Below are 22,116 nucleotides of genomic sequence, written 5' to 3' on the forward strand. Positions count from 1 at the left end.
TTTCTTCATAAGGGATAATGTTTCAGCAAGTTGAACAGGAAGGAGTTGTGGTATTTATACAGATGGAAATGCAGATCCTCTAGGGTAAAGTTTTACTAGTGGGCCAAAGTCTAAAGAGGTGTGATTTTGAAATGTGAGTTGCCTGAAACGGAGAGGTAGACTTTATGGTGTTCTTTAACTGACTTGTAGTTTTTGGTAGTTGTCCTGTTTATTTTTTGCTTTTTCTTTTGTTTGATAAAAACAGTATGTCAGTTTTATGATCTCTCTAATGCTTATGTCTTCCATTTTTCAGATCTTCACGTATCATCTAAGTGTGTAAGTGGTAAACAATCACAACAAATAAAACCTTGATTTTCATCCCTGTCCTCTTTACTTTGTAGACCTCTGTGAATTTTTCACAGATGTAGGTGGTTTTATATTTACTGTACTTACTTACCCCTACCCTGGTTACTTACACCCAATGACAGAAATAGGTGCGGGCAAAGGTTTAAGTTCTACTGCATAAGCGAACCTAATTTAACGTTTAACCCAATAAACATATGCAGCAGATTGGGTACTTGTAACAAAGGCTGAAGGCAGTCACCCTATCTGAGACTCCACATGTCCCTCCACACACAACTGTCCTTTACATCAGGGACATACCCATGCACCTCATCAGGGGTTATCACATTGGGGTACACCATCAACTCACAGCAGGGGTGGGTTCATCAGCCTGGGGCACACTTCCAAGGGCCTCACTGCCATCCCACTGCTAGGGTTATAAACGAGGATGTGATCAATGTAAACCAGTACCCATTCATTAAGAATATCTCTGAGGACATCATTTATAAAGTAATGGAACCCTGAGGGAGTGTTGACTAGGCCATAAGGCATCATCTGATATTCATAGTGGCCAAAGTGGTGAAAGGCTGTTTTCCCACTCATCCCCTTCCTGGATGCAGATGAGGTTATATGCACTCTGAAGGTCTAATTTAGTGAAATAGTTGGCATTTTGTATTTGTTCCATGGCGACTGGGATCAAAGGAAGGGGATTAAAAAAAAATTAATGGTGATGATTAGATCTCCATAATCTATTCAGGGGCAGAGACCTCTGTCTTTTTTCTCTATGAAGAAAACCCCAGCTGGTGCTGGTGAAGTAGAAGGCGAAATATATCGTAGGGCTAGAAACTCCTGGATTTACTACTCCATTGCATGCATCTCAGGAATAGATAGCAGGTAAATGTGACTCTTAGGGGGTGTGGTGCCACACAGGGGCTCAGAAAATCTCCAGGTTCTCCACAATATAAGCAGAGTCTCTTCTGAATCCTCCAGTTTCTCCCCTCCAGAGAAAGACATGCCCTACTAATATACACAGCCTCCGTGTCAGAAAAGGGGACTGGTACACTAGATTGGGGTGTATGTTGGCCTGGCTGACTTCTCTGGGCCTGATGAGGTTTTCCAACCATATGGAGAGCTGAATCGGTTCAGACAGAGGTGATTGGTCAGCCTTACATGCCATCTCTGATTCTACCAACTTGTTAAGCCCGTGGTAGTATACTGTTTTGGGATCTTGATTATTCCCCTTGATTTCCCCTGCCACATATGAAGTAATTGCTCACCTGGGTCCTTCCCACACTTGAATACCTCCTTGAATGACCTTTTTAACTGGGCATATGATTGGGTTTGAGACTCCCATATGGCTGTTGCACGTTTGAGAGCCTTTCCCGTAAGGAGGGATAGAAAAAGGTGATCTTAGGAGTATCTGTGGGAAAAGCTCCCAGACAGTGACAAAAGTATAAAGAAAATTGTAATACAAAGCACTTAAACAGTCCTGGGGTTCTGTCGAATTTATCCATAAAAAGTGATTTTTTTCCTTAGATGATTGGTAATTTGCACCAACACTATTGAAGCCATGTTTACTGCTAATTGACTGTGAGCAGGGAAAGTGGAGTCATAAAGTCAGGTAGGGCTAATGTAATAGGGGAGACTATGGTCTTTGCAGTGACAACCAGAGCTGGTTGTGAAGTGGGAGGACAACTGGATGTTATACCTCATAATTCGTGTCTCATGCTTTCCAGGAAGCTGTGTACCTCTTGGAGGTGTATTTCAAATGAGTCAAGGCATCTTCCCTGTGCTTGTATAGCCATTTGTAATTCCAGGATTCCTGCTGGATCTGTTGGTGGCAAAGTGTTCTGTGAAGGACTGAACTCAGACACAGTGTTGAGGTCAGAGGCAAAACGTGTAGGCAGGGTCAAAAGGGACTACTCAAAGAGGCAGAGGTATAAAGCAAGGGCAAGGTGAATTCTAAAAGACAAAACAGGCATAGGTCAGAAACCCAATTGTAAATGACTTGATTTTAAACTGGGAAGAGAGCAGTACTTCATAGTGTCTGTGTGTTTCTGAAGTCATTATATAGTGTGATAATTAAATAACAGGTGATAGACATGAGTGAGTATAGCAACCAACAGTATTCAGGAGATAGGGACCTCTGGTGGCCAGAAGCTATTGCCCTGACACATTCCTGACACACATAGTCTACTTGCATATGTGATTATAGATTATGTTCAAGCCATGGAGGCCAATTTGTTGACCATGTAATTTAAATTTTCTATGGTGCAGTTTCTTAAGGAGACCAGCTTCTCAAGTGTTGCATGTGTAGTCATTTCACACTGGTTCTTAGTGTGTGGCATTCTACTGCTAAGTTTCACAGAGTGTTCATAGTCAGATGGTGAATGCAGTGGGGTGGAATATTCCCAAAGTGTGTTTATTTAAAATATAATAGTCTTATCAACCTTTTCATGTATTACAAATTTATGTATTACATTTTTTTAATGATCATGGGTCATTGGGATTTTATAATATATATCTGGCAACACGTGTGCTAGACAAGCCAAAATAAAGCATAAAACACCCAAGAGTTCTATTTAACCCAACCCAACCCAGCCCAGAAACCTATAGCTGAACCTAAATCACACAGTGGAATGAACCACGGTTTTGTGATGCACTGGAGGTGATAGTCCTAACCATAGAGCACATATAACTGTTTCAAAGAGTGCAACATACAACATTGTAATTCTCTGTACTGGCACTGAACACTGAGGAGGGCTGTTTGCTGGCACTGTGGCTTTGAATGCCATCACTACTGCTATTGTTTTTGACAAAACACGGGACATGCAAAGAGCAAAGGAAGATAAAATCCACTTGATGGTTCCAAATTTCCTATAAATGTATTTCTGTTTAGATGTGATATTTGGGGAGACCATGTGTTCCTTACACATGCTGGCAGTTCAGATTCAATGTTTAGCAATGTTTTTATTAATATCTTTGCAATAAGTCAACGTAGAAATATGGTTCAAACATTTTCTAAATTTGTAGAATCTGCATCACATTCATGTTAGATATCCTAAGCAAGGATTGAGTTTGAACAATAAGATGCATTTGATTCTGTAAAATTGTAAATTTTTGGGGGGCATGATACAACCATGTATACTAATGACTAACTATACTTATACCATTGCTCATCCACAGTTATGTTTAGCGCTTAGCATCAGACATTGTACATTGTTCATTGTACATATGGATATAGGTGAAATTTACAGTGTTTAGCAACTGTTCTATTAAATGTCTGCGCATGTCGATGAGGGAACTTCACTCCTCTTTTGACTGCTCTTTGACAGTGTAGTTTATGGCTTTAGTTTAATTTTTAACTGTCCCCTTGTCACATTAATTATTTTTGCATGTTTTGTGACCTACCACTATAATCTCTGACTATTTACCTTTTTTAGCTTGGTCTTACTGATGGTAAGCAGCTTTAAATAAACAGTTATTGAGTTCACAGAATACAAAATAATAAGCAGTAGGAAGAATGTAATAAGCAGCATGAGGTATGGAGTCATTGTATGGCTCAACTTTCATTCTTGAGAACGTTGTATTTCTCATTGTTTATTCAGGGTTTTACTTGTGTGAGCACATTCAAGATTTAAACTTAAATAACCACTCTATGTGAATATTCTGTATGTTTATATTTTATTGAATTTCTTATAGTGATTTAGATGCCATTTTCCCCATCACGTGTTTCTTTGTGTTTAATTCAGGCTTCAACAGAATTATATAACATTTTGGTGTAAAAATACAAAACAGTAAACCAAAACTGGAGGCCAAAATGGCAAATATCTCCACAGCTACAGTGAATTTTCCAGGAGAGCTGATGTAAGCTGGAATGAAGGTGATCCAAACTGCACAGAATATGAGCATGCTGAATATGATGAATTTGGCTTCATTAAAGTTATCAGGCAACTTCCGAGCTAGAAAAGCCAAAACAAAACACAAGAGGGCCAGGAATCCTATATAACCCAGTACAGCCCAGAAACCTATGGATGAGCCTAAGCTACATTCTAATATTATCTTTTCCTTATAGTATTTCATGTTTTTGTACGGCAAAGGAGCAGAAATTGTTAACCAAAGCACACAAATAATGACCTGTATGAGAGTGAAAGCAAAAACACTGAGTCTCTGCTGTGGAGGCCCAAACCATTTCATGACATTACTGCCTGGAAGTGTAGCCCTGAAGGCCATTAACACCACTATTGTTTTCCCCAGAACACAGGAGATGCAGAGGACGAAGGTGATCCCAAACGCCGTGTGGCGCAGCATACAGGACCACTCAGAGGGCCGACCAATGAAAGTAAGTGAACAGAGGAAACACAGAGCCAGAGAGAAGAGCAGCAGGAAGCTCAGCTCTGAGTTGTTGGCTCGGACGATGGGAGTGTCCTTGTTTATTAGAAATAAAATGGCCACTAAAATAGTTAATCCTGCTCCAAATAGAGAAAACAATAAAAGTACTATCCCCATAACCTCTGTAACAGAAAGAAATTCTATGACCTTTAACACACATTTATCTCTCTCAGCATTAGGCCAGTATTCTCCTGGACACTGCTCGCAGTTATTTGAATCTGCAAAACAATTAGGATCATTCTGATTAGGAAAGAACACAGCCATGGTCCTATGTTTTTATTTACTGATGCCATTGCTCAGGAACTGTACCCTAAAAAGCAAGAGCAGAATGCAAAATGTACAACTAACAAATTTTCTTTGGAACTTCGTAAGCCTAAAATTACCTGTCATGTTACTGATCTCTCCCTCTGCACATGGTACACAGTCATAGCAGCAGACAGGCCTTCCCTTCTGCACAGCCTTCCTGGTTCCTGGAGGACAGCTCTCACTGCATACAGACCTTGGCTTCTAATATGAGCATAATAGGTGGCATTCATTACTATTTAAGTAAAATGCAGAAATAATAAAACAACAGAACAAATCCTCTGCAATCATTTTCATATGTTTATAATATTTTATAATAATTACTATGTTTAAAACATTTATAATCAGCCAACCGTATCTGTACCTCAGTTTTTCCTCCAGCCCAAACTATGTTTTTAGTAGTTAGGACAATTTGCTCTCCAGGAGGCATAGAGGCATCATAGTAGCCCACTTGCTTAAATTGCACTTCTCCATTGACCCCAAGTTGCCAGTTCACCACATCATACTTCGCAGACGTTGCTCCAGTGCTGTCAAACCACACCTGCTCTCCTGATTTTGTGGTAAAATTGACCTTTTTCAGAGCCTCAGAAACCTTGAGAGGTAAAAAGAGAATGTTGGTATCTATGTGATCAGTGTCAGTTACAGACTGGGTTTTTTTGTTCCTTTTTTTTTATTATTGTTTTACCTGCCAAGGTTGTATTATCTTGTCCTTATTACATCTCTGGTTTTCTGTGCATCTGAGCAGGCTGTGTAGAGAATGGGCCACAGCATAAATTGCACTGTAGATGCCATTGGCATATCGCAGTTCTGAGATATCTTCATTGAAGTTTTGAAATGGAAGAAGATCCTTATATCTGCTGCAAGTGTTTTCATCTTGAGAAATGTTTCCTCCTGTCAGGAAGCAAGGGATAGCTGTTTCCCAAAAGTCTTTTAGGACATAGTCAGCAAAGCCTTCAATGTTGGCTTTTCCCACATCAAGTCCCAAGCTTCCACCCAGCACACTGTAGCTTGTTGGAGTTATTAGATTAACGGCAGTAATCCACACCTCAACTCCAATAAATTGTAATCCTGTGACATTCTTTAGAATAAGCTGTTCTATTAGAATGTTCATCTCAATATGGGCAACAAATAAAATAACCACTTTAGCTGTGCCTTTCCTAATAGTGTCTACCACCTTCATGAGTTTGGTAGTCTCAGATCGGTCAAATTTCTCTGAATACTCCACACATATCCCTTCTTCTTTCGCAGCTTCAAGGAAAATGGCCATCCCATTATTACCATAGTCACTGTCACTGTTCACAGCTCCTACCCAGGTCCAGCCAAAATGCTTGACCAGTTGAGCCAGTGCTGTGCTCTGGTAGTAATCACTAGCTATGGTCCTGAAGAAGGAGGGGAACTCTTTTCTGCTGCTCAAACATTCACATGTGGCAGCATGACTGATCTGGGCAGAGAAAGACAGAAGATTTACAGAACATTTAGCACACTTTAATTTACAGACCATTTAGCACACTTTAATTTACAGAGCATTTAGCACACCTTAATTTACAGAACATTTAGCACGCCTTAATTTACAGAACATTTAGCACAGCTTTACACCTTAATTACCAATCATTCGACCAAATGCCTCAGTGTATTCAAAAGATTAATCATGCAGGAGGCAAGCATACAAGTGGCAAAAATATATATCTGATGGAATACAAACTATAAAACGCATTTGTAAACTTTCACTAATTATATCAAAGAAATTGAACTTTCCCTTGCTGAGTTTACTCAACATGATTTGTGAAAACATAATGTCTTAGTTTGAATGTCTATAATAATGTATCTGTGTATTTTCAACACACAAGATTTTTCAATAAATATTTGTACAAAACTAAGTAACAACATTTAGCAACATATTTAATAAAGTTATATTTGTATTTACAATATACAAATTCTCATTTGCTGATGCAGTTTTTAAGTATCTCAGAGAATCACAGACACACTACTACAATGTCTGCAACATGTCTGGTTTCACACCAAACTAAGTTGTTAAATGTTTTGAGTATTCAAGAGACTGATATCCAAGTATGTATAATTAGTTGGGATAGCTGATGAATAACAGGTGAACTAAAGGCAGTGCCCTATTAATTGTTATACTAATAAAATTTGCTCTCCAAGTACTTTGCGCGTCAGCACATGGCATGACAGTAGCTTATTCTTACAATTGGGATTTTGAAAGGCCCTGTAGTTTTAGCGAGTACTATAGTAGGAGTAGACTCTGACTCCCCTATAATGGCCTGCACTGCTGCTTTTCCAGAGCAAGCTCCATCTGCTCGTAGTTCCTGACCATTCATCAGAGCCATAGCTGCCCTCATAGATAAGAATCTTGAGCCACAATTGTCATAAATCCTGTAACCAATAGAAACATTTGGGAGCAGGCTGCTGCTTCTGTTGATTTCCTCAATGACAAAAATCATGGTCTGGGCAAAGCGTAGTTCTCTGAGGTTAAGACTGTGGACATACAGGAAAAAATTACACAACAGTAATTGGTTTCCTGAAAACATCACTGGAATGTGAACTTTTTCTTTTAACAAACCTATAGCATATTAGAGGTTCAGGTTTTTCTGTAAATAAAAATGATGGCAGTATTACAGCGCTGTGTATTGAAAAAGCTCCTCCAATTATCACATCTCCATCCTTAGACAGTAAAGCATACTCTGGACTTTCTAGAATATGGCAAATTAGATTTTCACCCTTTGCTGCAAGAACAACTGAAACCAAGAGCACATGAAAAAACATCCCAAAATCTCTCTGCTGCTAGTGCTACATGAATCCCCATCCACTGTCACATTGATTCTTTTTATAAACATGCACAGATTTGTTCCAGACATTACTGTTCACATTGAACAAATCGGGAACTGTGGACTTCATGACCTCATTAAGGGACAGGATGCTAGCTGGGGCTTATTGAATTCAGCCAGTTGTTTTTTTGTTTGTTTTTTTAATAAGTGAAGGATAATACAGTAGAATTGTTTGCAGATGTCAGCCTTGACAGCAAAAATATTTGGGGGAAAAAATTGTTTATAGGTTACGGAACAGTTATTGAGCAATTATCAACAACTCTCAATTTTAAGAAGTCACAATTGAAAATAAAGTCTTTTAAAATAACTTTTTCAATATTTGTTATTATGCACAAAGAAAAGATACAAACCAAGATATAAACAAATAACTGGCTTTCACAGTGGTAACAAAATCTAACTGCAAATATTTTCAGTGTTTCTGATAAATCTTTTGTATTCAAATTTACATTTTAATGATTGAGTTCAGGTCCAGTGAATGCTTTGTTAGTAGCAGCAGAGCAAATACAGCCACAAATGCAAAACAAGGGAGAACTAATTTGGAAAGTGATCTGCAGTGCTCCCACTTATATGCCTGATCTATAAATGTGATATAAGTACTCATCCAAAGATTAAAATGCAAAGTATCTTGCAGACCTGGCTCCTAACTCACCCACATTCTCATTCATACATGTTTAGTAGATGGAAACTTCTCCACAAGGGGGAGATATCAATGAATGGAGCTTTGCGTATGTGATCTTGTTTAATGGATATATTGCTTCTTTATGAGAGATTCCAGCAAGGCTGAAATAATGGGATTTTCTGATTACTGCTTCCAAAACGTACTTAAACATGCACCCATAAAATCAATTTTAATGTCATGAATACACTTAGGAGGACACCCAGAGGACATGTTTCTAAACTAGCAAACATACCCAAGCATGTGTATTGAGGTATCCTAAAATTTGTTTTATTGGCACAGGTATATTTTTCATTTATTTAACATGACAGTGCCCTTTAGTCCAATAGTAGTCATTTTTAAATCTTTACATTTCTGTTTCTGCCACTTTGACACTTTGACATGTTATTGTCTATGAGGGGGTTTTCATTCTTCCAGGTCACGTGATTAGAGTCATGTGTCTCGTGTGATTACACTAGACTGAGGTGTCAAAATAACTACAATTATAAATTTAATCACCTAGACTTGATAATGACCAGGATGACTAAAAACTCTCATAGATGCATCATAGAGTTAGAATACCATTAAAATGTTGCAAGAGTATGTGAGCAAAGCCAGATTAGCATTTTACAAGAACCACCTGGTATTCAACATTGGGTGCAGACTGTATGGGTCACTCCTAAAAGTTTATCCTTTGGTTCGACTTTGAAAAGTTATTGTTCAGATGTTTGTTTGGAAGGTGTAGTAACAACTGAAGAATGAGTGATACACTTTCACTTCATTACTGATGCTCTAAAACAGAAGATCAATCAGACACTATAGTTTAAAAAAACTATGATCTTCTGCTATCTTCAGAAGAATGGCTAAATTCTGTTAGCATGCACAGCTTAGCCTACTCTTTCAGGAGCAAGTCTAAATAAACTAGGATGTTCACTGCATTACTACACTGGGAGCAAAACAAAACCAGTACAGTAATTTTGACTTACTACTAGACCTACATCATTAACACATTTATAAACATTGACCTTGAAAGAAATGCTGGACTTCAAACAGATGGCATTCACACTATGCACTGGACTGTGGCAGATGCTGGCCTTTAAGATTTGTAATGCACTGGCTATGTTCCTACACTTGATGGAAAGAGTGCTCGCCTGCACTTTCAGGGATTGGTGCATCATCTGTCTAGGTGATATACTGGGCCGTGCACCCAGCTCGCTCGGCATACTTGCAAATCTGGAGCCTGAAGCCAGTTTTACAGGCTATTAAGTTACTATGGCGTGGGTTTGCAGATACATGGGTTTGCTGATACACCGGCTCACTTTGAAGCTAAGCGTGTGCTTGCTGTTCTCTGTGCTTGGCTGTGTGAGAGGCCAGTGCTGATGTTTCGCAGGGCAAGCATAGCGTTCATCATGGACACAGATGGTTTTGATAAGAGCATTGACCTTGTCCTCTCACAGAAAATGGCTCCAAGTGGGACAAAAGATGGGATGGGCAGATGTGATACCACATGGATCCACCACAAGGTGTAGATTTCATGCTGGTTTGAACAGACTCCAGATACATGACTTCTGTATCATGTGGGATTGGAGCAGTTGCATGGGCAGCGTGGTTAGCAGCTGCTGGTGCCACACAGCCTGAGAAGGACTGTACTAGGCATGATTCATAGACAGGCTGGTGTGGGTCTCCCCAGCATAAGCAAGACACTGAAGTGGCTGCATTGAGATTTTACTGGCTGCCGCACGGACGTGGAAGTACATATGCACTGCTGCGATCAGTACACAGCTAAGAAGGGTCTACCACATTAGTCACAGGCCCCAGTGTAGTCTCTGCACTCCAGTGCTCCTATGGAGAGAATTGCCATGGTAGATGCCTGGCCCCTATCCTTGGATTACTTCTCTAAGAGGCTTATGCAGCTGTGGACAAGATTGTGGCTGCAACTGTGGAGCAGCTATTGGAGGAGCCAATCTGCCACTTTGGATTGCCTGAGGAGCTCGCCGGCAACCAGGGGCATAATTTTTGAGTCAGAGATTATGGCTAAAGTCAGCCATTGGCTCAGCATATGGAATACTCAAACCACTTCACTCCAGCCACAAAGCAATAGCCTTATTGAACACTTCAAGCATTTAGTTTCAGATCCCTTTCCTGCTTTGTTCTGCGCGTGTCCTTTTAAAGGCTGTGCTTGAATAAAGAGCTTTTATTTGAAACAGAAATGGCATTCTCTTCATCTTCAGTACCGACACTATAATATTTTTGTTCATGCTCATAGCAAAAAAGTTTTATATATTTGATATTGACCACTCGGAGAGATGGTGAGGCTGTGTGTGCAGTGTTTATTAACAAATAAACAAGTCCAAACTGTATTCCATGGAAGCATACTCTCAAAACATGCAATGGTAAAAACACACATAACAACCAGGCAAATTAACAGAAGGTTAGTCCAAAAGTCAAGAGACACTGCCCAAGAACAGCACAAGGGTATATAGAATGGCTTGGAATTACACACACCAGAGTTAGGGCAATATTTAACACACAACAGAGTTATGGCAATACTTAACATATGGTACCAAAAAGGCAGGTTTATACAGATAGACTAGTTTAAAAAGGTACATGTGGAGAAACAGAAGGACTCAGGTTAGGGTGACCTCCAGTGGTGAGAGGTGATGCTATCTTCAGCTGGTGTCACAGATATACTGAGGAATCTGTGATTTTAGCAGGCCTCTAGGGCCTTGCTACAGGCAGTTGTTAGATCAGTTAGTATGTCACAGAGGCCTAATATAACTAATATAACCTGGGGGCTGCACGGGGTGCTAACATGTGGGGAGAAAGGACTGAGAGCATCCACACTGGCTTCTACCTGATGTGTGGGTTATCAGGCCTCTGTGACCTGCTACATGCTCTACACTGTTAAGGGTGATTACGGTAAAGTAGCATCATCATGCAGTGTATTTAGTGGGTATAGCACTGAATGGTCCTTTTTGTAAAAAAAAAACAAACAAAACAAAACAAAAAAACCTGACTATTCAGTAATTGTCAGTCTCATTTTCAATGTTCAGAGTTAGTCACCTTATACAAGCTTTAATAATATCAAATGATATAATGGTTACAATCTCACACTTGCACAAAAATGGGAATCTACATTATACTGATTGACATGTGGTCAGTTTAGCTCATGAACAAACAGGCTGTCTATGATCAACTTTGACTGGAGTTTTAGTGATGAACAGTAGTGCTTCATTCTTTTCATACCTACTAAAGAGAGGCCTGTATTTATTTACTATTTAAGTTTACTTATGCTTTCAAAATAGTGTTTTAGTAATAGTGTTCTGGAATATAGATTTATTACATTTATTATTATTTAATTGATAATCTTGTATCATATGGTTCACCACTTATTGTGAGAGTTTGGAAAACATCTATTGTATAATTAACCAATTATGGTGCCTACCAGGAAAACTATGATAGCTAATGGATTTTGCTAGTAATTTGATCTGTTAATCAAGCATGGCCTGTTAACTCCTTGTCAGTTACAGGGCTACATGCACTTCTGGATGATATGGCAAGCAAAGATCTAACCCTCAATACAGAGAGTTTAAATAACAGTCATATTAGTGCTGTGGTTTCTTTGTGTTTGGTGAAACTTTGTGTTAAGTGCTCCGTAAACGTGGCACATGACATGGTATGGCATGATTAGAGTGGACATAAAATAATATTCCGATTTTTTGAATGACACCTTTTTCATAATGTTCATCCTATCTAGGTGATGTTCTGCTGGCTCAGCTCAGTGAGGCCTACATAGACAACTCGACTTCAATGTGTGTGTGTGTGTGTGTGTGTGTGTGTGTGTGTGTGTGTGTGTGTGTGTGTGTGTGTGTGTGTGTGTGTGTTGTGAACTTGTTTGTACTTCATGGAGTTTTACTGTAGCTTTAACATGGTATCTTTCAGTTATGCGCAATGTCAATATATGTAGTTTAGTTTAGTTTAGTTCATGTGAATATGAAATGTGTCTTCTTTCTTGTCATTCAGGCCTGTAAGCACTTGAATTAGATCATTATGTTACACTTGTGACAGCTGCAAAACACAGAATAAACAATTAATCTGTTATGCCTAATTTAATGTTGCATCAGGCAGTGTCTGCTGGGTGCTGTTGCTGTTCAGAGCATTGTCAAACCCTGAGGATGTTTATGACAGTCATGTGATGCCTGGACCAGTTGCTGTTAATTAATAGGGCTGTTATTTGTGTTTTTATTGTTTGTCAGGACTCCAGTCAGATTGCTTTCTAGGGGAGTACATCCTAGAGGGAGTCTGTTAGTAAGCTTGTTCTGCAAGTTGTAACACATCACTCTCTAAGTCCCTGGACTATTGCCCTCTTCCCTCGGCAGCGCCTCTCTAGTATCCCCAACTATGGCTCTTGGTTTGTTTATCTGGGTCAAAACACAAATAATGGTGCAAAACACTTTTATAAAGCATACATTTTGTAAATGAACATCAAGCTATTTACATAGCACTACACATGTAATTTATCCACTCTATTTTGAGATCTTTTTTCATGAAACTTACTAAATGAAAATGTAGTCATACTGATAAACATGCAAGTTGCTCTGGATAAGAGCATCTGCCAAATGCTGGAAATCTAAATGAAAATGTCAATATGCAGTTAATACACATGTTCATTTTTAAATATGGTATTGTCTCTCATGCTGATGATACACAGTATTTCAGGCAAACTAAAGAACTAACAACTGGACAGCTAACCCCAGCTAACATGAAACTGCATCATCTGGCACTGCCAGACCTGACCTTGTAGTACCTGGCTACCTAGTCCCACAACTTGTCAATTATTATTAAAACAATAAACAATATTCATTTCCAACTGCAACTGTCTCCATTTAGTAGTATTCTTTTGCATGCTCAGTGCTACCCAGTTTTGAGTCTTAGTTCTTTTAACCTAAGGAGTTTCTCCTTGCCACTGTTTCCTTTGGCTAGCTCATTAGATGCCTATATCTGGTACAAAGCTTTCCGTATCTCAGCAATCCAGTTTTGATGCTGTATGCTAATATTGAATCCAGATGTAATTTGCCTTATTGTGGCTCATCTGTTTGGGGGATTCTCACCAGCCTCCCTTGCCTGCTCCTATGGATGAAAGGATTTCATTCACAGGGTCACTGATCACCTGTAGCAGTGTTTTGCACCATTCTTGAAATTCTTGAAATGCTAGAAACAGCAGTCCAAGCAGTAAGACAACCACTATGCCAGGTTCATTGGCACTGACTTCACTTTTTCCCATTGAAGGAGTCATTTCCAAAACTAACTAATGCAGATTTATGCTGCATCACATGTATTACATTGCATATAAGCAGCTCAGTAATCATTGTAGTAAACTTATAGTCATGCAACATCATCCCAACATTTATTTATTTATTGTTATTTATTAACTTATTTAATTATGTACCAATTAGCATATTTGCTGCATTTACACAGCAGCATGGTCAAAGGTGTTTGAAGGAATTTTTGCCCATCATATGTTTTTTTGTGTTCTTGTCTGGTCTCAGTAAAATAATGTAGCACTTGGGAATAAATATACAAAAAAGCAATCCAGAACTTGAAGCCAAAATGGCAAATATCTCTACTGCTACAAGAAATTTTCCAGGAGAGCTGACATACGCTGGAATAAAGGTGATCCAAACTGCACAGAATATGAGCATGCTGAATGTGATAAATTTGGCTTCATTAAAGTTATCAGGCAGCTTCCGTGCTAGAAAAGCCAAAACAAAACATAAAAGAGCCAAGAGCCCAATATAACCCAGTACAGCCCAGAAAGCTACAACGGATCCCACATGACATTCTAGAATAATTCTGTCATTGTAGTGGTTTGTATTTTTGTATGGAAAGGGAGGGGAAATTGTTAACCAAAGTGCACAAATAAGGACCTGTATGAGAGTGAAAGCAAGAACACTGAGTCTTTGCTGTGGAGGCCCAAACCATTTCATAACATTACTGCCTGGAAGTGTAGCCCTGAAGGCCATTAACACCACTATTGTTTTCCCCAGAACACAGGAGATGCAGAGGACGAAGGTGATCCCAAACGCTGTGTGACGCAGCATACAGGACCACTCAGAGGGCCGACCAATGAAGGTAAGTGAACAGAGAAAACACAGAGTCAGAGAGAAGAGAAGCAGGAAGCTCAGCTCTGAGTTGTTGGCTCTAACTATGGGAGTATTTCTATAGTAAAAGAAAATTAACCCTATTGTGATTGTAAGACATCCACCACATAAAGAAAATGCCATAAGCAGAATACCCATGAGTTCATTAAAGTTCAAGAATTCAGTGTTTTTCAGATCACATCGAGTCTTGTTCCCATTTGATTTGTACTCAAGAGGGCATAGAAAACATGCCACTGCATCTGAAACCATAGACATATTAAAAAGGGCAAATGAGGACATTTCAACATGGTGTAAAATCATTTGAACTTTTAGCTGACCACTTAAAAACACCACCAGCATTAGGGTAAAAGAAATGAGCTTGGTCTTCTCACTTGTGGAGTTGCTGAACTCTCCATCTGCACAGGGGATACAGTCAAAGCAGCAGACAGGCTTCCCCTTCCTGAAGGCCCTGATAGTGCCTGGGAGACAGCTTTCACTGCACACTGACCGAGGAACCTGGAGCATATAAAATGCCCATTCAGAGTTCACTAAGCAATAGACATTATACAGTATAAAGTTAAGCACAATGACAGACCAGTAATCACAATGTAGTGTCTGCATGCTTTACACCACAGTATAACTATTCAATTAAATGTCTAGTACATGTAATTTGTGTTAAAAGGTATAAAACCTCAACACTTTATCATCAACAATTTCTCTGCTTTGCGTACCATTTTTTGGTCCCCTGCCCAGACAGCATTAACGTCATCATTCATTACAAACTCCTGGCCATCTTGCCGAGATGTGTCATACATGCCAATGGTCTCAAATGTTATTATTCCTTTACTATGAATCTGCCAGTTGACCAGAGCATATTGTGCAACTGGATCACCAAGTTTGTCAAACAATACTTTTTCTCCAGTTTTAATAGTAAAGTTCACGTGTGTCAGGTAGTGCAGCACCTGAAAAATAATATAATACATCATATATCTGTTGAACTAGATTGCTTGGTTAAATCATTCATTCATTAAGATAGGGGTATAAATGACTGAATAAATTCAGTGAAAGTGGAATTATACTATGCGTACACCACCTGCCATGCCTCTATTCTTTTCCTGTCTGCACATGTGCCATTGGGGAATGGTCCCTTTCCTTCCTCACAGGCCACTAGTCCATCCACAGCATGTGCCACAGCATAGACAGCCTTATAGACATTGTTCAGGAGGCTAGCATCTGACACGTCTGTGAAGCTTGTGTGCGTGTTCTCCAGAGACTCCTCTCCAGTGCAGGGTTTTGCAGCATTGTGAGACTCAAGGCCTAGAGTGCAATCAAACATGCTCTCCCACATTTCAACTAGTCCTGTATTACCTGGCCTCACAGAGGGTCGACTACTTGTGATAAACTCTTTCAAACCGGGAATGTACGCATTGGGTACAGCGAAGCCCACTGCACCACCAACCACTGCGTAGTTCCTAGCATTGGCGAGGTACCGGTAGGTGATCCAGCCCTCACTCCCAACCCACTGAAATCCAGTCACATTCTTGTAGTAAAGCTCTTTAATGAGGATGTCCAGGTCATTTCCATCTGCAAAAGCCACAATGACCCTGGAGGTAGATGTCTTTATAATGTCCACCACATCTAGAAACCGCTTTCTTGAGTCAGTCCTGTAAATAGCAACTGAGTACTCGATGCATACTCCTTCTTTCTCAGAAGCCTCTAGAAAACTGGCCATTCCATCATTTCCATAATCACTCCTGCTTCTGATAGCTCCCACCCAGGTCCAGCCAAAGTGTTTGACCAGTTTAGCCAGTGCTTTACTCTGGTAGTAATCACTAGGAATTGTTCTGAAAAAGGAAGGATACTCCTTTCTATTGCTGAGACATGCACAGGTAGCTGAGTGGCTGAGCTGCAATGGAAAATAACATTACTATACTCGGATTACAATACTCATATTTTAAAATAAAATTCATGCTCATGTTATAACTAATGTCACCTAGCCAGCTGAATCACAGATGTTTTTGCCTTCTCCTTAAACTACATTTTACAAAAGAAAAACATATAAGTTAATTACTTTTTAATATAATTAAACATAAATGCAATGTATATAAAGTGCCACTTGCACAGTCATGTAAATTATACTATTAAGGTTATAATTGTGAAGAAGTTTCTTAAGACTTTGTGTTCATAATATCCATGGTACAAAGGAAAAAAGAAGCAAGATTTTTATTCAGTTTACTGGCTACATTTTATGCAACATTCATCAACACTGTATTGACCATATGTAGAGTCATCTGCAGAGATTGTCACAACACAGTTTGGGTGTTTACACAACATGGTTAACTAAAATTGGAAGTAATTGTATCTCTATACAGGTGATGGATCCAATGAGACAACTGCTCATCAACATGTATATAGACATGTAATTACCTAAATCTGTAAGCATGATTATCTTAATATATAACATGAACAAATAATTTGTTGTTAACCTTTTTATTTACAGTTATCATGTACTTTTCATTTTGAATGAATTGGTAGTGAGCCATTCATTTTGCTCACCACTGGTATGTGAAATGGGCCCATGGTCCTTGCAATTCCTATGGTGGCTGTGGAAGTGGTCTCTCCAATAACAGCGTGCATGGTGGAAGGTTTGGTGCAGCTTTCTCTACCCTCTCCTGGCCCGTTCATGAGAACTAGTGATGCCATAACCGAGAGAGGAATGCTAGGGCATGAACCATATATCCTATAGCCCAGAGTAAAGCCAGGTATTAGGTCTGTGCTATTGTTAATCTCCTCAATAGCAAACATCATTGTCATGGCATACTGCAGCTCACCTGGATCAACCCTGAAAACAAATGTACATTTTCTTTTCTGATAAAGCAGGTTTTTTTTCTACCTGGTTGATGCTTACTAACTCAACTATCTATCAGCTGATTTCAGATGAACTTTTACATGTTCACGCATTATACAGTACTTATTGGTGGTATAAAAACTGTTGTTTTTCAGTTCTGTAATATCCCACAATTAGTTCATTAATATCTTACCCATAACATCTCATATGTCCTGGACTAGCCTGCAGTGTTGGATTCATACTGACTGGATACTGATTGAATGAAAAAATTCCTCCTATGGATATATCGCCTTCTTTAGAAAAATAAAGGAGTTCATCTGACCCATAAGCTGTGCATTTCTCATCTTCAGCATTAGCAGTAAACATTATTATTATCAGTAGGTTTGAAAGCAATAGCATGGCTATACGGGACATATTTGCTTTTACAGTATCCTGTGGCAGTACTAAATGGACCTCTGTCTTTATGCACGTCTAATAACTATGGAACATGTGGCCTGAGAATGCTGAAGTGGTATGTTTACCATTTCTGTCCAATGATGAAAGCAAGTTTGTTGACTGACAGAAAAACAGAACAATGATCTCTGGATTATATTTGGTCCAATCCTAGACCTTAACATGAATCCAACATTCCACCTTTTCTCATAGTAGCACCTTTCAGAAAATTATGATGAGTTTTTTATTCCTACAATTTGCTTTAGTGCTTATAAAAATCATTATTTTTGTAAGTAATTAATTAGTAATTAATAATTTAGTAATTAATAATTATTTAATAATGATTTAATATTGTTACTATATTATTATATTAAAATTAGTTTCCAGTAAGAAAGCCCTTAGGTCATAATTTACTTAGGCTACATGTATTCTACATGTAAGCAGGCTTGTCAAAATGATCTGCAATTCCACTTGCAATAGTTAGGAATATATGTAATTTAATAGATATATTTTATTAATGCTTTTGATATATTATGAAATATATTTTGTTTGTATTCAAACATTTGAATAATTATCGCATTTGTTTAATGATATATACATTTCTTTAGCTTTAGCATGTATTGTATTTACATAGACATGGATCTACAGTCTTATTACAGTGTGTTCCATGTATGCAGTGTGCAGAGAGAAGAAGGGTCATTGTGATCTTGCATGTGCTTTACCCATGACATGCTTTCTAGTATTATGTTCTGGCTTAAGCATAATAATATAACATTTTGGACTAAATATACAGAACAGTAAACCAAAGCTGGAGGCCAGTATAGCAAATATCTCCACAGCTACAGTGACTTTTCCAGGAGAGCTGACATAAGCTGGAATAAAGGTGATCCAAACTGCACAGAATATGAGCATGCTGAATGTGATGAATTTGGCTTCATTAAAGTTATCAGGCAACTTCCGTGCTAGAAAAGCCAAAATAAAACACAAAGCAGCCAAGACTCCTATATAACCTAGCACAGCCCAGAAACCTATAGCTGAACCTAAATCACATTCTAGTATTATTTTATCAGTGGAGTGAACCATGTTTTTGTGAGGCACTGGAGGTGCTAGTCCTAACCACAGAGCACATATAATGATTTGAAAGAGAGTGCAACAAAAAACACTCATTCTCTGTACTGGCACTGAACACTGAGGAGGGCTGTTTGCTGGCACTGTGGCTTTGAATGCCATCACTACTGCTATTGTTCTTGCCAAAACACAGGACATGCAAAGAGCAAAGGTGATCCCAAACGCTGTGTGGCGCAGCATACAGGACCACTTAGAGGGCTGACCAATGAAAGTAAGTGAACAGAGAAAGCACAGAGTCAGAGAGAAGAGCAGCAGGAAGCTCAGTTCGGTATTGCTTGCCTTTACAAGGGGTGTGTCTATAAAATAGAAAAATACCATCCCTACAGCTACAGTAAAAGAAACTCCTGTTAATGAAAACACTGTCAGAATGACTCCCATGTCTTCATCAAATGACAGGAATTCCACTTTCTTCGGAACACATAGGCTGTGGTTTTCATTTGACCAGTACTCCAAAGGACATCTGATGCATTCAATAGAGTCTAAAATGAGACAAGATGAGACTATTTTTTTATTGATGCCTATCACAGAAATCTTTTATTTCTGTGATAGGCATCTTTTATTTTATGTGTTTATATGTTCTTTAATCAATAAAGAAAAGCATAGATTACCTGTCATGTTGGTGATTTCACCTACAGGGCACTGTACACATTCAAAGCAGCAGGGTGGCCTTCCTTTGATTTGGGCCTGTCTGTAGCCAGGCTGGCAGCTCTCACTGCACATGGATCTGGGCCTCTGATACAAACTCTGATTCAGTTACACTCCCCCCAAAATAATTTATATGATTTTTGTACTAGAACCTCATAGTAAGTTTTTTTCTTGTAGTGAACTTACTGTGTAGGCTACCTACCATATTACTGTTTCCAGCCCAAACTATATTGACAGGTTTCATGACGAACTGTTCATCACTTGGGTGAGAGGCATCGTAGTTACCAACTGTAACAAAGGTTACTTCCCCTGCCTCATTCCTCTGCCAGTTCACCAACTCATACCTCGCAGTAGGGTCTCCATCACTGTTAAAATACACTTGCTCACCTGAGGGCATTGTGAAGTTCACAGTCTGTAAAGAGTGTAGTATCTAAGAAAAAAAATGGTACATGAAAAAAATTATTCTGTGCTGTGTGTGCATGTTTATTTGCATGCAATGTTCTCATTTTTATTTATATTGAAGATTCGTTGTTTTTCGTACCTCACCTGGAAGTAATATGTCCTTTTGGGAGCAAAGTACATTGTCAAGGTAGCCATCAGTTTGGCAAGCCAGTGTGTTATGCAGGGCATAAGCTATTGCATAAACTGCCTTATACACATTGTTTGATATCCTTAGCTCTGATACATCAGTGAATGTGTTATTAATCTCTTTGAGATTCTCATATCCAGTGCAAAGCTTCACATTCTCAGCTTCTGGAAAAAACTGACATCCAAATGTTGTTTCCCAGAACTCAGTCAGAAGGGCATTTGTGGGACTCTGAGAAGGATGGACCTTAAGAAGGAAGTCCTTCAAGCCTGGAATTTTTGACTTGTTGATAGTGAAGCCTATTGCGCTGCTTAAAATGTTTGAAGTTCTTTTAGTTGCCAAGTACCTGGCTGTTATCCAGGACTCACTGCCTACCCACTGTAGCCCTGTTATATTTTGAACAAGGGCTTCCTCTAACAGTACTTCCATTTCACTCTGGGCAAGAAATGCTACTAAAACTTTAGCAGTGCCTTTTTTGATCACTTCCACAACTTTAGCAATGCTCTCTTTGGAATTTGTTCTGAGAATGGCCACAGAGTATTCAACACATACACCCTCTTTTGCCACTGCCTCCATAAATGTGGCCATACCATTGTTGCCGTAGTCATTGTCACTTCTTACAGTTCCTACCCACGTCCAGCCAAAATATTTTACTAGCTGAGCCAGTGCTCTGCTTTGGTAGTAATCACTGGGAATTGTTCTAAAGAAAGTGGGATACTGTTTTCTGTTGCTCAGGCAAGCACACGTAGCAAAATGACTTATCTGTTGGAAATAAGAAACATGAAAATAGAATTATTTCTATGTGACTATTATCACTTTTGCTGCATTCTTTGGTTTAATAAATTAGATTGATGTTCATTGTTTTACCACTGGAATCATGAAAGGTCCAGTTGAGCTTGACATCACTATGGTTGAGGATGATTCTGATTCTCCAATGATAGCTTGTACTGCTGAGTGCCCATAGCAGATTTCTTGTGCTGTATGATGCTGACCATTTATCAAACCCATTGCTGATCTCATAGAGGCTAATGTTGAGCCACAGCTATCAAATATTTTGTATCCAATAGAAATATTAGGGAGGAGGCTGCTCTTGTTTATTTCATCAATAGCAAACAGCATAGTTTGAACAAACTGGAATTCTCTGAAGTTCAGGCTAAAGAAATAGAGAGAAACAATTGTACACTTTGCCTGTCTTGTAGTGACCTGCTAATGATCTTATTATTTACAGTTTTAGCATTGTACAGTATTAGATAGGTATTTGTTTATACAATTAATTTTTAATACTTGCTTTGGCCCCCAAACTCCAATCTAAGTAAAAGAAAAAAGGTTTGATTTATATTGCAAAAAAGAAAAGAAGGAACAAACCTGGTGCAGGTTAGACGTTGTGGTTTCTCGGTAAATGATGGTGTCTGTAGTGTAATTTTGGTGTGAATTGAAAAAGCTCCTCCAATGATAACATTCCCATCCTTGTAAAGCACGGGGTACTCTGGGCTTCCAATCATTTGACAGTTAACTTTCTCACCTTTTGCTTTAAAGACCCAGAGGAACAGTAATGTGTAAAGAAACATCACAGAGGTTCTAGGGCACGACTCTGCCACCCTGCCCTAACTGGAAGAGCATATTATATAGGGATTGATAATCCATTCTTGGTGCATTGAGTATGCAATCATGTGATCTGAACATGTGATCAGTTTCTGTAAGTGAAGCTCGTGTTTGACTGGATATCATTTGGATTTATTGGTTGACATGGTCAGTCCAAAACCATTTTTCTCCCTTGGCTGCTCATCTGCAGAGTCTTTAACTAATGAAGGTCATGGTAGTCA

The 22,116-nt window shown here is 39.0% G+C and overlaps 3 protein-coding genes across 3 annotated transcripts; all 3 read right to left on the reverse strand.

Moving 5' to 3' along the window:
* Positions 1 to 3,853: 3,853 nt before the first annotated feature.
* LOC113592361 (extracellular calcium-sensing receptor-like) lies at positions 3,854 to 7,797 on the reverse strand. The gene is made up of 6 exons (XM_035525548.2): positions 7,595 to 7,797; positions 7,221 to 7,509; positions 5,702 to 6,457; positions 5,381 to 5,608; positions 5,097 to 5,220; positions 3,854 to 4,931 (listed from the first exon to the last, which is right to left on the reverse strand). Exons 1-6 carry the CDS (start codon positions 7,795 to 7,797, stop codon positions 4,018 to 4,020), a joined length of 2,514 nt encoding a protein of 837 aa, XP_035381441.1. The 3' UTR covers positions 3,854 to 4,017.
* Positions 7,798 to 13,966: 6,169 nt separating this feature from the next.
* On the reverse strand, positions 13,967 to 17,901 carry olfcj1 (olfactory receptor C family, j1). The gene is made up of 6 exons (XM_081715760.1): positions 17,696 to 17,901; positions 17,211 to 17,496; positions 15,748 to 16,560; positions 15,386 to 15,616; positions 15,047 to 15,170; positions 13,967 to 14,914 (listed from the first exon to the last, which is right to left on the reverse strand). The coding sequence occupies exons 1-6, from the start codon at positions 17,899 to 17,901 to the stop codon at positions 14,001 to 14,003; spliced, it is 2,574 nt and encodes an 857-aa protein (XP_081571886.1). The 3' UTR covers positions 13,967 to 14,000.
* A 729-nt stretch (positions 17,902 to 18,630) lies between these two features.
* olfch1 (olfactory receptor C family, h1) lies at positions 18,631 to 21,861 on the reverse strand. The gene is made up of 6 exons (XM_027033230.2): positions 21,659 to 21,861; positions 21,161 to 21,446; positions 20,249 to 21,055; positions 19,910 to 20,137; positions 19,671 to 19,806; positions 18,631 to 19,541 (listed from the first exon to the last, which is right to left on the reverse strand). The coding sequence occupies exons 1-6, from the start codon at positions 21,859 to 21,861 to the stop codon at positions 18,631 to 18,633; spliced, it is 2,571 nt and encodes an 856-aa protein (XP_026889031.2).
* Between the last annotated feature and the right edge of the window lie 255 nt (positions 21,862 to 22,116).

Source organism: Electrophorus electricus, chromosome 6, assembly GCF_041902795.1.
Source record: "Electrophorus electricus isolate QZ-2024a chromosome 6, ASM4190279v1, whole genome shotgun sequence".
NCBI classification, from domain to species: Eukaryota; Metazoa; Chordata; class Actinopteri; order Gymnotiformes; family Gymnotidae; genus Electrophorus; species Electrophorus electricus.